Consider the following 18,537-nt stretch of genomic DNA (forward strand, 5'->3'; position numbering starts at 1 on the left):
CCTTAACTGCCACATTGTCTCATAGTAGATCTTAAATAAAGCGTAGCAGTTAGCTGTGTTGTTGAGCCAGTTATTCACGGTAATTCACAGAGGAATTTGACTTTAAGATTTGCATGAGGCTGTTCTAAAAGAGCTCGAGTAATGCAGCCAGACTCCTGCTGACTTCAGTTAAGCCTGTTTCAAGGTGGCAAAAAAAGTGAACGTTATGGTCTCTCTTCCTGGTCGGGTATTTAGGCATTTATGCAAATCAGTTAACTCTGTAGTCGTAATGTTTATGTTGATTTTTGTGGTCATGTTATAATGTTCATATGTCTGTATAAGAAAGTGAACCCATTCTAGATGTAGCTAAAGAATAAGATAGATGTAAAACATTTTGGTTTTAACACACGAAAAGTTTGGTCTGATGTAGGCTGTCATTCTCAGAAATGTTTTTTATTGTATTTGTTTCTGGTAAGGATATATGTAACGGATATGGTCGTGTCTGAATCAGAATTAATATAGGGGTTTTTTTCTGATTAAATTAATTTCAGTTAATTTTCAAAATTGGTATTTCTAATTTCATTTTAGTTTTTTTTATTAGAAAATTTTATGTAATTGAAGCTTTTTTATTTTATTGGTAGTTGGTATGGGATGTACTTGTATGATTTAAGAAGAATTTCAGAATGTAAGTATTATAAAGTATTTTGTCAAGGCAGTCAGTTAGGTCATTCATGCTTATGTTCTCAATAAATATGTGCATCAAAGCCTCTTAATGCTTTATGTAAAAGATTAAAACTAAAGACATTTTTTCTTTATTTTCATTCATTTTGTGACTACAGATTAATTGTTTGGTTACTTTTCATCTCTCTAAACTCTATTTTTTGTTTCTTTTCACTCTGCCTTTTAGTTTTAGTTTAATTTTAGCTAAATTTAATAACTCAAAAAGTTTATTCGGTTCATCTGAACGTAGCGTTTCCTGTGGGGGAAACATCTGGCTACTCGTCCAAGTGACTTCTTCAATAAATCACTTGGATGAGTGAATTACTGAATAAGTAATAACGGTGGCCTGAATAGCAGACATGTCGAACGTAAACCTGAGAGAAGCATCCAGAGCCACAACCTGTGGCGTTTTGTTTTTTGTTTGTTTTTGAAGCCTACATGGTATGAAGTAAGGTACTTTGTATCCTAAGCCTGATTTGGCATATGTCAGCAAACACATTAAAAGCCACTCAGACCTCGGCGGCACAGACAGCACCTGTAGGAAGAATTCATGCTGAAAGTGCTGAAACTAAAGGACAGGATGTGGTTGAAAGGATGCAGAGAGAAAGGTGTCATTTTGGCAACCAAAGGAGAAGTAAAAGCTGCCGTAACACCTGTGAGCGACAGAACGAGGCTTAGGGTTTGAGTGTGTCTGCAGCATATCTAAATGATTTGGATCACGTTTTCATTTCCTGTCTCAGAAAGCATGTCACAAATAAAACTGCCGAATGAAAGCCGTTCAAAATGGAAGCCTTTTCCACATGTATGCCCAAACAGAATTCTGTACCGACTGGTAAAACACACACCAACTAGTTTGTGTTGTGGATGTTTTACTTTCCGAGCCAAACATGTTCTGATGCTGTTGTAATGCAGTAGAACAGGTAGTGGCTGTGTGTCTTTATCACCTCCTTAGTGTTGCTCCTCTAATAGAGTTTGACTTATTCATTTTTCACTGTGAGACAAAGAGCATGTGCTGCTCATATGTACCTGCACCCTGGTGACTCGACACCTGTTCATAGCTTTGAGACACTTTCTTGTCTTCCAGGTTCTCAGCAGACCAAATCTATTTTTCGATCATCAGGAATATTTGTTTTTTTATTTTTCTTACATCAGATTTTTCTTCAGCTGAGATGTAGACACACTTAGTTTTATTAAAAAAAAAAAAAATTAAAAGGTAAAAAGAAGCAGACACTCTCTGAATGAAATGAAATAAACTTTTAGGAAGAAAAAAAGCTTTTTTTGGCAGAAAGGTAAGCAAACCTTATCATTTTTTGTTTTGGTTTTCTGTGTTTGGCTTGTGATTGATTTTTCTTCATACATGTTTATGTCATGGCCCTCACCAGAATTAAAAATAATTTATGTATCATACACAAAATAACTACCCCGATGTGCTCCAAGACAGCTGCCAAGTGGCAGGAAGTTTATTGGTGGCATTTGTACCTACAAAGCCTTGAAGAAGACAGATGATTTGGACTTAACATGACAAAATATTGACATGAAATTATTGTACTTAGGCTACGTGGGCCAGTTTTACACAGGGTACACTCTCTCATTGTGATTTACAGCTTGCTCAGTTAAACAATGAGTGAGTGAAGGCCTCTGTTAAAGGAAACCAGTGTTTCTCCATGAACCGTGGCCCAGATTTGTAATAGTTTGTAATCTTTACAACAATGTAAAAGGCAATAAGCCGAGCCCATTGTCACATGTGAGTGTGCTGTTACAGGCAACTTATTTTTTTTTTCTGTTATCAGATCAATTTCCAAGGCTTTGTTGAGCTTAAAGAATTCCAGATAGGGGTGTGATTTGTTGATTTTTATACAAGTCCATTGAGACTTCAGTAGATAAGAGTGATCAGTAGTTTCCATGGCAGGGCAACCATACTGTATGACAGAGTATTAGGGCCACATTAACATAAACATAAAGTTGATTATTTTGGGAACAAAGTCAAAACTTTGAGATTCAAAGTTAAAGAAAAGTCAAAATATTATTCTGGGGAAAAAAGGTTGAAATGGGGAGTGTGGAGATTACCGTTGTTGTTTCAAGACAAACTGCCACATTTGCAATACCCCCTGCAAAATGCCTTGTTTTGACGAGTTAGTGAAAGTTTTTATTTTTTTATTTATTTTTTGTTGTTTGTTTTTTGACCAGACTCGGCTTTCTGCATCATGTGTTCAACATCCACATACTCATCACCACAATGAATTAGAATTACAAATTTAATCTCAAAATTTTGACTTGATTCTTGAAGTGATCGATAATAGTTTTTTCTTAATGTAGCCCTAATACTTTACAAAAAAAAAAAGATAAACTAGCTCTTTCCTGTAGTAAAGCCAGGAACCTTTTGTAAGCTCCGTCATCTTTGATGCAGGTGCCAGCAGACGCCTTAAACAGGTGCCGCTCCCTTACTGGAATAATGGCCATTACTGGGACATCAGGAGAATGTGTCACACTATCAGCCATCTGTGATTTCAGGCTCTGCCTCACTTGTGCTCTGCTTGCACAGTACTGAACACTCAGTTCACTGTTGCCATCATAATAATCACCTCTGTTACCAGAGGAGAGAGACACGGGCAAGGTAGGGGGCGGGGAGGTGTTTAAATATAGCTTTTCTAAAAATATTTCTCTCTTGGAACTGAGGCAAATTCACAAAGCTGCAGGCAACAGATTGTATGAAAGCAAAAATCAGAGAGATTTCTGAGAATCTGTGAATTTATTTACAGTTTTAATGTCAGCCCAGAGGAGCAGCACAGCTTCATAAGATTAAAGCCACTCCTTTGCAGTTTCAAGCAGTCATTTGCTATTTCAGTCTCCAATGAGCTTCTCTCACAGTTTCACAATGTGGTCTTTTGTCATCACAGTTTGGCTGGGACCTGCTTTGCCTAATTCCTATTGCTTTGAACAGCACTGAAAAATATACGATTACAGCATTCCCGGCTTTTGCTAAAGTTTTTATTTCTGTTCACTGTGCAAGTGGGCAACAATTAAAGTGTCTGCTCAGAGGGAAAATGTTCTCCTTTTTTACCACATTATTTTACATTTTCTATTAATTGCATCAAATGTTGGAAATCATTTAAAATCATCAGTGTTTTATTGATTAAATGTGCAGCTGTGCAATCTGTAATACTTGTGAAGTGGCTTCTCAGCAACGTTTGATGTCTCACGTGGGCCTCAGAAGCTCACTGTTATGGAACTGCATTGAGTAGCATGAAATGTAATTACTGCAGACAGATTAGCTGCCTTTTACAGTTGTGGTGGATGGAATCAGAAGCAGGAAAAACCCACAGTCCCAGTTTACAGATGGGGGGGGGACTCCTCAGGGATGCTTTTTAAGCTTTAAAATGATCTTAAACTCTGAGAAATGATCCGTTTTTCAGTCATAATTTGACAAAATTTATTAAAATATTATGTTGACATTTGACAAGAGTTTGTGCTGAATCCTGAGGAGACCTATGCCATTATTACTTAATCAGTTTTCTCAGAAACTAAGCACTAGGTCAGGGCCTTATGAAAAGAGTCCTTTGCCTTAATGGCATTTGCACAAAACATGATGTGGTTTTCTTCTTCAGCAATAAAACGGTAATCCTCCTACTCTAATAAGTGTCTCGCTTTTTACAGGAAGAACTGCCTGTGTGACTCGCTGCTTCAGGGCTATTGCTTAGTAGCTAAAAAAGGTTAAGAGCAGCAAAAGCTTTAAAACTACTTAAAGTGCTGTAGGTCACAAATGTTGTTTAGTTTATTCTGAAAGAATAAAAGGTGACATGTCTCCTGGGAGTTGGGGCTGTAGCTGAACGAGTCTCTGTGACTGGAGCAGAGAGGCGGATCTGTTACCGTTTTGTCACCGCTGCTGCCAAGAAGCTCATTCAAAAAATAATGAGGGCTTGTTGATGAGCTTAAGCAGTTAAGTGAGGAGTGCATTATTTAGCAGGAACAACTGGCAGGGTTTGAAATGCATAGGAGCAAGTATAAATTGGATTTGAAGTGCTTTGTTTGTGAATCATGAGAATAGTGATTTGTCTGGGTAGATGTGGTTGTGTAACGCCGGGGTCACTGTGCTCTGAAAACCTGCTGTTGGCCTTGTTCTTTGCCTTTCTCTCTGTTTGTTGCTGAAAACAGGCTTTTTTTTCTTTCTTTTTTTTAACTTCCTAGTCTCGATAGACGGAACGTCACATGCTCTTCATGAGTCTTCGTGCTCTTTCACTCTATTGATCCATAACACCAAACTATTGCGTGCCAACTGTCATAAAAATGCCTGCATATTTGCAAAGAAAGATGGGAAAATGTAAGCTAGTTGTACTTTCTGTAGTTATAAAAGGTTGTTACTCACATATTAAAAGCTTGGCAGTCTTGTGTGCACAGCTTAACTGATATATATTGACGCTATATACTGAAGTTTTATTATACCGTCGTTATAAAGCTTAGACCTTTGGAGCATTTGATTCTACCTGCTTAAAAATATAATCGTAAAACAAACTGTTTAAATGGGACCCTTTTATTAGCCAGTCTAAACCTGACGTCCTGTGGAGCTGGTGTGCAGGATAAGTTAACATTAAATGTGCACTGCTTAGCAATACTGCCTCAGAAAAAAAGGTTTAGGCTTCAAACATTGTTCTTCCTGTACATGTGTGGTTTCTACAGATTTGCATGTTGGGTTAATGGTGAAATGACTAAAGCCCTTAATGTGCACACAAATTCTGTGTGAATGGGTCACTTAGAGGTGCTATGTAAATTCCCAAGTGTCTGATGGAATATATAAATAACCAAATTAAAACTGTAGTTAATATACTTTTAATTTGGGGATCAGAAACTTGCCTCTTCAGTTTCATCATGCATTATGATTGCACACTGCATGAGTAGTAATCACAACCACAGTCATACTAACCTTTATAGTGTTTATGGTATATATTTTCAAAGCATGGCACTTACTCTCTGATAAAGTGGCATCAGAAACTTTGCACCTGGAAGGAGTTTAGCAGAGGGTGAAATCAGATATAATTTATGGACGTCATATTTCACACACTACTGATTTCTCGGTTTTAATCAGGGCCAATGAGTGAGGCTCGTTCACCTTTCCGACTGTAGCATTAGAATTTAAAGGAGCCTCGCTCATCACCAGTTTTACAGCAGTGACGAGTGAGGCCTGAGCAGAATATGATCACGGTTGGTAGTTTGTGTTTATCCCGACTGTGCAGGATAAAAGAGCACACTGACCTTCAGATATCAATGGCATAATCGTATTTTCTCATTGCTTTATGCTGGTTGTGTGATTTCAGTGGCTTTAGCTGGCCGAGGAGTGCTCGGAGAGGGCTGGTACCTGCAGTGATACCAGTGCCTAACATTTCAGTCCGTGCCTGTCGCACCAGTTCCTCAACATTCTTCAGAACAGTTTCTGTTTTGTTGGGCTGCTATTGTTTGTCTCCAGCACTTGGAATGACTCCATGTTGATGTTTAGAGAAAGATTTTTGCTATTTGTGTTGTTATTCCCATGCCCCACTTTTGTGCTTTGGAAACAAAGATGGCCTCATTTTAGAGAAATAACTTTTGTAAAAGCCCATATTAAACAAGCCAATGTTTTGAAACAAAAAGGTGTTTGTGGAAACCAAGAGCTCAGGCTTTAGAGTGCTCCAAACGCACCATTTTAAAGACTTATTGGTTTGTTTTTACTCTCAAATCTGTATGATGTCAGTGACAGCACATGTCCCTGATTAGTGCATCTCAGGTAGACGTGCACAGAAACCCCACCCACCCACTGTTCGAGATGCTTTGCTGAATAAAGTTGGACTAGTGTCCAGCAGCCTCACCTCTGTCAGTGCGCCCCAGGGCAGGTGTGGCTACAATGTAGCTTGCCATCACCAGTGTGTGAATGTGTGTGTGAATGGGTGAATGACTGAATGTAGTGTAAAGCGTTTTGGGGTCCTTAGGGACTAAGTAAAGCGCTATACAAATGCAGGTTATATTCAAATGCAGGCCCTCCTGATCCTCCCACACCAATGTGATAGTATGTGCTTCTGTGAATATTTAGGCGTCCTTTAAGAGTCCGAATTATGTCAATTTTGTCATTGAAAGTTAAACCTAAAGCCCAGTGTGGATACCCATGTAACCTTCAGCTTGTTGACACGACCGCACAGTCACAGATAAGAACAGTCTGTGGTTTCTGCAGCTGTCCTTTTCTGTGTCAGAAATTGAGTAAAATCTCAGCCTATCACTCAAATATTCATACAAAATGAAGAAATGTATTTCTTATACATTACAATCAAGCTGATCATTGGACCCCAACCTCTTTTAAAGCAGTCACTCTAAAAGTGACACTGAACCATGTAACAGGTTTCTTCAACTGAAACATTTTGGATTGTAACGTCGCTGATCACTAATGAGTTTCCAGGACAGAGCGGCGAGGTAGACTTTTTGCCTTTTTCTTTCATCGCCTTAAGTTTTAAACTTTTGATATGTCAATGTGGATTTGCTGGGCTACTGTTTTATATATGCTAATGCAATGTTATAAATTTGGCATGTTTTTCTTTTCTCTTGAATTTATAATGATCCTTCAGTATTTGTTACTTGTACTATTTTAACTGGTGTGTGGCTTCTGCTTTTTTTTTTTTTTTTACCCCTGACCCATAAAAGGTTCACGGAGTGTTGATAACACTCTGCCAAGTGGGCGGGCAGCCTGAAAACCAAGGTTTGTGAATGGGAGAGCTCGAGAATGAAGTGACTTAGGACTTTCAAATCGACACCATAGCTGCGTCTGCTAAAAATATCAGACTAGTTCAAATCTCAGAGACGTCAAGGTCGGAGGTCAAGTTTCCATAAAATCTTTTGAATGCGATAAAGAAGAAGGAAGTCACTTAGGATTTTGTAATTGAAACCTTTGGTCAGGGATGGGGAACTCCAGGCCTCAAGGGCCAGTGTCCTGCAGGTTTTAGATATCACCCTGGGTCAGCATCGAATGATGAGTCAAATGATTGGTTCATTACCAGGCCTCTGGGGAACTTCAAGACATGTTGAGGAGGTAATTTAGCCATTTACATCAGCTGTGCTGGATCAAGCACACATCTAAAACTTGCAGAACACCAGCCCTTGAGGCCTAGGGGTACCACTTGCTACGACCAGTATTTTTTTTTTTTTTTTTTTTTTTAGTGCCATCTATGAGTTATATACCATGCCAGATGTGTTGGGGCTGGTATTTGATTCTGTCTGATTTTGTGTTTATTGAAGGCTGATGAAGATTAAACTGATTTTTCTACATATTGGTCTAAGAAACATGAGGTATGATCTTAGCAGAAGACACGGTGCCTCAGTAGTTTTCTATTGTTATACTCGCACTGCAATATTCCGAAAGCTTTTGTTTTAACTTGAGCCACATCAGTGCCATACTGCTCTGTTTGATGTGTGCTCTTCTGCTTTGTCTGTGGAAATATGTACAAAATCAGGGCACAAGAATCAGAACCGTAAAGGCAAGTTATTGAGCAGACTTACACCTTCACATATTGCTGTGGTGAGAGAAGGCTTATAGAGGTACAGGGAGCCATTCTCTAGAAATGAGTTGAGTCATTTCTCCCACTTCAACATTAGTTTTTATTATCTGCCACAAAAAATTAGGCATAAAATGTTGTGTGCAGCTATTAGATGTCTGTACCCATTACTTATTGTTTCTGCAATGTTGACATTAGTGTTTATGGGGTGTGACACTTTCCTTATCCGTGAGTGTCGGCACTGGGAAAGCTATTAACTCTGCAAATAAACAGCTGGATTTAAAGCGGGACTGCTTCTAATCCCTTCCCTGGCAACTTGAAAGTGTTCTGGGATTTCATTATACCTCCTACTGGTGTGTTTTGCCGTTGTAGTTTCATCTCCATCCCTTAGCAAGCGTCATCTTAATGCTGCTGATTATCTGAAACAGTGGAGCATGACATTTGAGATTCTCTGAGGGGGTTGGCTTGTGGTGCTGTTCTGGCAGAGAGCATCAAGCACGGTGACTTGCAAAAATACTCTTGTAGTGAAGTTACTGAGCTGCAATCAGTGGAAATGCTGTTAGCCCAATTTAAGATTATTTTAGGCTCAAATGCTCAGAAAAATCATTTTCGGTCTTGTTTTTTTTCTCATATACCATAGAGGCAATTTACTTAATCAATGTAAATTGAACATTTAATTATAACTCAGTTACAAATTAGTGGTTTTGAGAAAAGTGAACAGGTGACCATGTCTTGGGAAAACATTGTATGAGAAAATGATGTCCATCACGTGCCGGATCATACTGATCATCGGGGGGAAGAAAACATGAGGGTCACGGGTGTTTCCACCGTATTTTGGGTGTCAGGCACATAATTAAAGAAGTGACTGAAAAATGAAAAAAGGGAACTTTAGGTCAAAATTCAAAACCTAGTCACTCATGCACAAGTCATTCCTTGATGGTTTGTTGTTTGCTAAATATTTATTTATTCACACTGGAAAAATAGGGTGAAGGTGACGTTGCAACAAACACAAACACCCTGCAGTGTGTAGAAGTGAGAACAATAATCAGATTTTGTGCAGCACACTAAAGCTACAGAATTCTGTATACTTGTACATTCTACTAGTCAGTTTTATTAATTTATTATTTTTGTGCTGTAATGTTTTAGTGGCTATCTCTCTGTACATGTCATTAAACATTGTTTAGTTTTGTAAGAAGTGTAGAGCTGATCAAGAGACATTGCACACTTGTAGGACTGCCCTAAAGCGTATCCTGCTTTATTGTTCTTGTGGATCCTAATAGTCACTATAATGTAACGTCAGAGTGTTCACAGTAAGACTTAAAACTAGCAGCTGAGATCATAAACTCATAAAGCGAGGTAACAGACACACACACACACAGAGTTAAGGCACTTGAAGACCCATAAGCCAGTGTTTTCCACTGTGTTGGTATCCACTGTGACCTTTAAACAGTGGGTGTTTGGCATTAAAAAGGTTTTATACTTTCTTTCCTTCTGTTTTGGCTGATCTTTATTTGGAATAATCACACTTCACAAGATTATAATACGTATATATCGGTTGAAATATAATTTTTGTTCCCCGAGTGCCAAGTATGACTTCTTTTGTTCTGGATTCACCTGGGTAATACTTTACGTTGGACAGTCTTTTTCTTTCTGGAAACCCAGAAGTTAGTGTATTAAATTATTAGCTGTAAAATAAATTCTAAAGCTGATAAAACCACAGTCTTGTGAGTATAACAAATTAGCAAATCGAACTGTGAATGTGTTGTAAGAAAGAGGTGAAGTAAGTGACACATGACATGTACCAGGGAGGCGTTTCTCCACTTCCTTACAGTCACATTAGCAGTTCCAGACATGCTGATGAAGCGTGATTAGAAGTTTTTGGTGAGGTCATGTTGGAGGCGGTCCTGTGCTTGGACACACTGAGTCATGCTACTATGATAACTGTCCCCATTAAGAGAACTAAAGTTCCTCAAGCATGATGGCGTATACATAATGTGGAAAGGCATATTCTCGCTTTTATAGCCCTCATGTTGGATCATTGATGAATTAGTTATGCCATTTAACCCCAAAAAAGAAGAAGAAAGATTTTATGGCACCAATTTTTTTTTTTTCCATCATGTGACTGCATTTACTGCTTCACTTGGGGACTTCCCACATTTATTATTTTGACATTGTGAAAGTTCTGGTTGTGAACTTTCATTGAACTCAGTGGTCAGAAGTCAGGTAGTCTGATAGCAGCCCTCAGAGTTTTAACTGCGCTTGTTTATATTCCCTTATAAAATATATTCATTCACCATAATTTCACTTTCTTCATCTTATTGTCCACACTGTATCATTTAGGTCTGCCTGACACATCACCTATTCAGGTGTCTTTATTTCCCTCAGTTCACCAGTCAGTTTAATGTTAGTTCATGATAGAATAAACACAGCAGTTATTCACATCTTTTTGTCCATTTTCACAAAAACTGTATAAAAACAGTAGTTGTTTATACACTTTTTAATGGTTAACTGATTTGTGATAATAGTTTCTGATGAATCTTAAACAATGCATTAAAGGAATTATGCTTACTATTGTAGAGTGTAGGCTTATCTTTATTAAGCTCCTTGTTGCAGCATCCAAATAAATAAGAAAAATGACACTAATAGTTAAGATTATGACAAGGATTATAAACTACAGTCAGTTGCCTCTCAGTATTATAGTCAGTACTGTGTGACATTTTTACATAAATAAGGATACAAATCTTATTTTTATTGTATGTATTTTTGTATCTGTTTTCATGTTAGCATGGTTTATTTTACTTTATTGGTACAGATTTTTGTATGGTATTATATGAATGAAGCTACAGCACAGGAACTAAGGTGACGTCATTTTTCTCCAGTTCATTTTAACAACACTAAACAAGCAATGCTATGAATAGCCATTCAGTGCATGCAATAGCTCTGTGGAGCTTTTCTCCTTGCCAGTGTATGCTTGCTTTACAAAGAAGTGAACTGTGAACATGTCCTTAATGAGTGCAAAACATGAGGGTTAATGAGGCTGGCTTGCTTCACTGATTAGCTTTATCAGCATCAGTGGCATTATTCATTCTTCTCTGTCCACCAAGTCTGGACATTGGCTCAAGGAAAAACTCTGGAGACGCAAGACAAACAGGAATCTCCATGGTTTGTGTGTACAGATACAGCCTCTGATGGACAGGCCAATCATAAATATGTAAATATACAGCACATGCCCACTTTTTTTTTTTTTTTTTTTTTTTTTTTTTTTTTTTGAGCTGTTTGTTTGTTGCGTTTCCATAGTGCTCAATTAGGAGATAGAACCAGCTTTCAAATCTGACCCAAACAAGTACATAGTTACCCACTATCAATAATCCTAATGTGTTGCTGGCAAAAACTTCCAGGTCCTTAGAGTCTTGTATGGTAAAATGAAATTCATGTCCAGCTGGCAGTCCACTGAAATGGCCTCATTGTGTTGCTGCTGACTGAAGGCTGTCTAACTGGGGGCAGAGGTGGCTGGCAGACTGCCTGACTGGGTAACAAGCTCACTCGTGACCCATGTGACAATGAGTGGTCAAGTTGAGTCTGTAAATGAGTGAGCCAACATTCATTCCACCTCTGTCATCCAGACAAAGCACAAGGACGCCAGTGCCAAATGTCAACAGGATATTACCATAATTCTGTTTTGACTACCAGAGGATGTAAGCAAAGAGCCAGCAGTTAGACTGACAAGTCACTGTATCAACTTTTAATCATTAGTTACAGTGTTAGTAATTGCAAATTGTGTGTCAGTGGTTGTCATTTGACTTTTATCATAAGCCACATACAAAGTGTTGAATAGCAACAAGGAAGTGTGTTGGTAATAAAAAAAAAAATAAAAAAAAAAGCATCTCTACAGTGGATTCTTTTTACTGTAACAACCTTGTTTTATGTTACACTAGGCCTAAATCCATAAGTTCTGACATATGGAAACCTGAAAATTGATCCATGACTTCGATAAAGCTGCCATCCTGAAACTTCCAAGGACAAATACAGTTAAACTGGTAATTTCCCTTGGTAGGCTATTTGGTAGCAAGGCAATACAATGCTGCAGTTGCATATACTTATTTGTTTTTGTTCAGTTTATTCCGATCATGTATTCGGAAGGTCATTTTAGGAAAAAAAAAGAAATTCTATATAAAATCCAGCAAAGTAAGCTCCAATATCGTTTCACTTATTCTTATTCGGTTACATATCAAAACACTGTTTCAACACCAGCTGTCCTTTGATGAACACGACCCTCCTCCACTGAGTTTCCACCTTCTTTGAGAGCTTTTGACCATATGCCACATTGCAGCATCTTGGGTTCAAGTCTGATCCACTGCCCTTTGCTATGTGTCTTCCCCTTCTCTCCCCACTTTCCTGTCTATTTTCACTGCTCTCTCTGTCCAGTACAGGCAAAACTGCGAGGATCTCAGGGCTGAATTGGTGGTAGTGGTAATTTGGTCATCCAGATATGAAGTCTCGGTATAGACCCTTGTTTCATTTACTCTCATAAATTAGCCATTTTGACTCCTCTGCCTTCAAACGAGCTTTCTTCTTATTGGTTAGCCCTTACAAACGGAGGGTTAGAACAGTCGATGGGTGGAGACCAAACCTGTAAGTCTACAAAAGTCAAATTCGGGATATTAGGGATAGGATATCATGCAGGTTTAAAAGTAGGGAAGAAAAGACTCTGAAGCATAAACCTTTTGTCCAAAAGGATTACTTGTACATACCCTGACTTCAGTATTTGAAACTGTTTGATATGAGCAACCACCAATACAATGGTACATATGAAAATAAGAAAAAGCCAAATAGGGTCAATTTGAAGTCCTGTGTTATGGCTCTCTTCCACAGCATGCCTTTTATTCTGTCTTCCTTCTCTCTCCCAACCGGTCACAGCAGATGGCCCCGCCCCTCCCTGAGCCTGATTCGGCCGGAGGTTTCGTCCTGTTAAAAGGGAGTTTCTCCTTCCCACTGTCGCCTAAGTGCTTGCTCATAGGGGATCATTTGATTGTTAGGTTTTTCTCTGCATGTATTATTGTAGTGTCTACCTTACAATATAAAGTGCCTTGAGGCGACTGTTGTTGTGATTTGGCGCTGCATTAATAAAATTGAATATTTCATTAAAAATGTCAGTCATGTTACATATACGGTTTGGAAAAGCTTCTTCAGTCTATCAGACTTTGGCAGTGATTACTTCTAAGGATGCTCCTTGATTTTTGCTGAGTCATTTGCTAAGTATTTGAAAGAAGTGTTAGTGGTAGCAGGTAATGCATCAGACGTCGGGTTCTAATCCCTAAATGTGTTTTGGTGGTAATTTAAGATGCCTGATTGCCTCTTAAGTCTGACATAACAAAACTGATTGAGCCGTAAAAAACCTTTTCTTTCTTTCCTTTTTCTTTGAGCACCCACACAGTAATAGATATAGACGCACATTTTCTATATCTATGCTTCCGATGCTGATCGCAAGAAGCTTGATCAGGACTGACTGGTTGTTCACATAGTCTCCCGGCTCTTAGTCCCCATCTGTGCTGGTGTTCAGACTGCTCAGTGGGATTTGCTGATGCACTGACAAGGAAGTGCTCCCTTACTGACTTCCTACTGTGGAATAATACCCCCTATGTTTGTGCATGTCCTTTTAAATAGCTTTTGCATGGATTTGAAGATTTGTATTGTCATATTGCATATCTTTAAAATGGTCATCTCATGCAGACAGCTCTGACTGTAAGCATGGATTCTCCACCCACCCACTTTTTAAGCCTTCTGTTTTTGAGTTTAAGTGTCAATCAAATTAAAGAAGCTGTGCTTAAAGAAAGAAGAGCTAAAACAGCTTGATACTTAATGAGCGTTTGTATCAAGACAGTCTTTGCTGATTTATCTGTTTAATGGACTGACCGTTCCTGCTGTAGTGTAGTGAAATCTCTCTACCTTCTTTTCAGTGGGAGTATTGAGATGACCAGCCGGCATCCTGGCCATGGAGAGAGTACTCACTCCACGGATAAACAGCCACCTGCCTTCACACCCAGGCTCCATGTCCAGCGGCCTCTGTCAAAGGAGAACATTGCCATCCACTTCTCAGCCCTTGGGAAGGAGGAAGAGGAGGAGGAAGAAGAGCTATACTGTACAACTGTCTCCACTCCCTCAGCTGCCATGTATGACTCAGATATCGTGACAGCCTTAGAAGCAAGTGAGGAGATGTTTGATGGGGTGCCATCAGGCTCTGCAGCTGGAGCTGGTGTTATTCCTGAAACATCCAGACTTTCTTCCCCTTCAAGACATCACACTATCAATTCTACCACTCAGACTCTGTCCTCAGCCTCAACTTCAAACTCCTCTCCTACAAAATCTTTGAGCTTTCCCTCCAGTGACAAACCTTTTCTAAGCCTAGCGAAGTCCATCTCCTCTGATGCCGAGTCACGTGATGGGGTTTCCTCTATTCCCGCACCATCACTAAGGCACACGCATCTCATGAAGACTCTCGTTAAATCTTTGTCTTCAGACACATCCCAGGATTTGTCCTCTTCGTCAGCATCCTACCGTCTTCCAGAATCCCGCCTTAACCTGCAACTCTTTAAGCAATTTGCTCAGTCCCGGTTATCATCTGCTGCCATGTCATCAGCTAGTGATTCTAAAACTGCCCCCTCCTCACCGTTGACATCACCAGATAACCGCAGCTTCTTCAAAGTCTCAGAAGTGGAGGCACGAATCGAAGACACCAAGCGTCGTCTATCGGAGGCAATTTCTGAACCGCTTCAGCTGTTGAGTAAGATCATGGATGAAAAGAGTGGCAACTTAGTTGGAAGCAGCATTTACCGGCCCAAGGTACTTTCTGCCAGTGCCACAGAACTGTCAAGTCTTGGTTCTATCAATGGTCCAATGGAGACTAACAATAATTACTGCATTAAGGAGGAAGAAGGAACTGAATGGGAGGGTGAAAGCCCGAGCAGACAGGCCTCTGCTTCAGCAGAATCCCCGCTGAGCACTGCCTTTGCCACTAAAAGTCCCAGCAAATCATCTTTGCTTTACATGTCTGCTCTAGCAAAGCAGGCAGAAGAGGACTATTGCATTCTGTCCAATGAGGAATTTGAGACTTTTACAGACACAGAAGGTGAAAGTGTTGATAAAACTGATAATACTGGAACCGGTAGTCTAACTAAAGTGCCACTAAGTGGTAGTACTGAACCCTGCAGCGAGGATGAATCTGAATATATTGAGCCCCTACCTAGTGTTCCATACTATACTCTCATCATCCTTACTCTACTCCTCTATGGGTGTTTTATATTGCCTCTGCCTAGTTATATTGGAGGAGTGCTGCTTGGGATTGAGCTGGGATTCCTTTTAGCCATTGGTTTTGTGTGGCTGGCAGGACCAAAACGTTCTGGAGGGAACAACATGGGACCTAGACGGCATGGAAAGCTGCTCAATGTGACCAAGTTGGACATTAAGGAACCAGATATCTACAAGGTCAGTGAAACGCTTTTAACAGAGAGGAGCCAACATGGCTTGTTTCAGACAAACTTCAAATCACATAATCTACATTTATCAACACATTTTCTTTCCTTCAGGAAAGATTTGTACATAGTTACAACAGCTGTGCGATTTAAAATCTTTTTTTTTCTTCTCAACAACAAAGCAAAAAAGCAGCAAATAAACGTAGAGAAGGATCCTAGGAGAACTATATCCAGATCAATTTAAAAGCCTTTGAATACAACAAGCCTTTTGTACTTTCAGTTGGTGGTTAGAACACATGGTTCATGGAGATACTTGGGTGACCTTTTCAATCACTGTAGAAATATGTTACATAAGTGTAGAGTTTACTCCATTTTCCAGGTACAGTGATTGATTTTGTCTCTGTGTTTGTGGCTCTTCCAAAAAGGTTTTTCTTGTTTGAATTCTGGAAAGAATATACAGTGTGTGAGGATAGCAATAGCTTTTCTAGTAAAACTATTTTGCAACACATTCCTTAAACATAATCAACTCCACGTAAAATCAGTATATCTTTGCAGGGTTGGATGAATGAGATACAGAACTACGACCCAGAGACGTATCATGCCACACTGACGCAGTCCGTCTTTGTCCGATTGGAGGGATCCATCATTCGACTGTCTAAACCCAACCACAACATCGCCCGCCGTGCCTCGCACAATGAACCAAAACCTGATGTTAACTACATCAGTCAGAAGATTTATGATCTTACATACAGCAAAGTAAGTAGTTACATGCATACATTAGAACAGAATTTATACATTCTTCCAGCTTAACTTTTTTTTTAATGTATCATAAGTCTTTTATAAATTTTGAAATTGTTACCAAAAGAAATTTAAAGAAGTTAAACTTTTCAGTTTGGCTATTATCTTTTTTTTTGTTAACCAAACTCTTCCCTCAGGTGTATCTCGTGCCTCAGGGTCTCGCCAGGAAGCGAGTCTGGAACAAAAAATACCCTATCTGCATTGAACTTGGCAGGCAGGATGACTTCATGTCAAAGGCAGAAGGTGAAAGAATGGAGGCCAGTGAGGGCACACGGGAGCGAGGAGAGGGAACGGGGGCATTCCAAGAGCGGAGATCATCATCATCATCATCTTCTTCCATTCTGACACTCTACCTATTTGGAAGGACTGGCAGGGATAAGGAGGAGTGGTTCCAGCGGTTTCTGTCAGCCTCTAAGCTAAAGGTGGGCTTGAAGAAAAGTTCCAGTGTTGTAGGACTTAAGAAGGGTGAGTAAGGGCTAAAAGGGCCAGAAGTCATTTATTCTTACAATATAGTTATGCTCTTATAGCAGGAATTCATCAACTCTTTGTTACTTTTGCTGTGACCCACAGCTTTGAGCTGTCACAGTCGCAACAGCAGCCGCAGCAGTCTGGATGAGGCCCTGACATCTCAGACCAAGTCAAAAGACTCATCAGTCTCTTCCACAACAGTGGGCAGTGCCAAAACCAAGCCTCTGCTGGACTACAGTGTCTACATGGGTTCCTTAATGCCTAAAGAGTCTGCAGTCAGCCCTACAGCTGCCAGCCCTGTTCTTCAGAGTCCACAGAGCAGCCCTGGAGCTGATAAGAAGGTAGCACATACTCATTTCACATTCATACTCGTAACACATTTCTCTCTAATTTCCTTTTTGAGGTGTTGTCTCATTTGCGGTGTAACCTCGTTGGACTAAACAGTGACTATACGCAATAAAAAGATCATTCTGTGACATATAATAATACATTTTACATTTGCACATATCCTTGCAACATTGTACCCATAGGAATTCCCCTTTGAGATCAATAAAGTTATTTGTATTCCTAATAAGAGGGGCACAATATGTTGTGTTGTTTGGGGATTGGGTGATATTTTGGAATCCCTTTTGGGATAAAAGGTTTATGTGGTGTTTACAGTAACTCATCTGCTCTGTCTTTAAGCTTCAGAGCACCACATCGGCTCAGGTGCAGCCCGACGGAGAAGAGGACGATTCGGTTGCCTGGGTGAATGCCACTGTAGGCCGGCTCTTCTGGGACTTCCTGACTGAGCCCTATTGGATTGAACAGGTCTCCAAGAAGATTCAGATGAAGCTCAGCAAAATACGGGTGTGTGGAACAAAGCACATAACCTTTTCCCTTTAGGACCGAGACAGGCATACAAGAGAAAAAGGAGTCATGATCAGCTTCCTGTTGATAACAGGTGTCTGGCCACACACAGAGAAGAGACAAACAAACTCTAAATGTCAGTGTGTGTGTGTGTGTGATGCAGTGCAGAAGCTCCATACCGGGTTTACAAGGAGAGGGAGAGAGAAAGAGGCACTGCATCATTTATTCTATCCCTTAACCAGCATTTTGCACATGTAGACTTTATTGGGCAGGCCTCCTCGGTATATTTTGCGAGTCATGTTTTTGTTTTGTATTTTTTTTTTTTTTCAAACCCTCCCCGCCTCCAAACATCCATCCACTCATATTTTGAAAGTTCAATTGTTGTTTACCGGCTAGCGTCTTCCGTGAACTAGACGCCCACTCTAATCACAACTTGCAGCTGCACCATGCAGCAAACTGGCTTGTGTGAATATGTCGAAATCAAAACAGAAGTTGGAGACCCCCTCCCAGCCGTCTCGATCCTGACCCCCCTCTACAGCGCCACATGCAGTTTAGTGCAGTAGAAGAAGCTGCTCGGCCAAATTACCATCAGGGTGTATACCTCACCCCTGACGTCGTTGCCCACCTCTCAATTTTAAATACACTTAGTCATTGAGGGCTAGCAGGAGGGACTATGCGCTTACCTGCTGCTCCTTGGCAGGTAGCTCCATGCCCTCCTGGGTTTTAATTGCACCTTAGAACACATA

General features: G+C 39.9%; 1 protein-coding gene across 2 annotated transcripts in view; it reads left to right on the forward strand.

Moving 5' to 3' along the window:
* Nucleotides 1-18,537, forward strand: part of LOC113023650 (testis-expressed protein 2-like) — a 35,073-nt gene that overhangs the window by 3,801 nt on the left and 12,735 nt on the right. For both annotated transcript variants that reach the window (XM_026169877.1, XM_026169875.1), the window contains exons 3-7: nt 14,165-15,689; nt 16,232-16,432; nt 16,612-16,939; nt 17,045-17,283; nt 17,627-17,791. In XM_026169877.1, the coding sequence (XP_026025662.1) occupies nt 14,178-15,689; nt 16,232-16,432; nt 16,612-16,939; nt 17,045-17,283; nt 17,627-17,791 (2,445 nt within the window). In that variant the 5' untranslated portion in view covers nt 14,165-14,177. The remainder of the gene's footprint in view (nt 1-14,164; nt 15,690-16,231; nt 16,433-16,611; nt 16,940-17,044; nt 17,284-17,626; nt 17,792-18,537) is intronic.

Source organism: Astatotilapia calliptera, chromosome 6 (assembly GCF_900246225.1).
Source record: "Astatotilapia calliptera chromosome 6, fAstCal1.2, whole genome shotgun sequence".
In the NCBI taxonomy this organism is placed as follows: Eukaryota; Metazoa; Chordata; class Actinopteri; order Cichliformes; family Cichlidae; genus Astatotilapia; species Astatotilapia calliptera.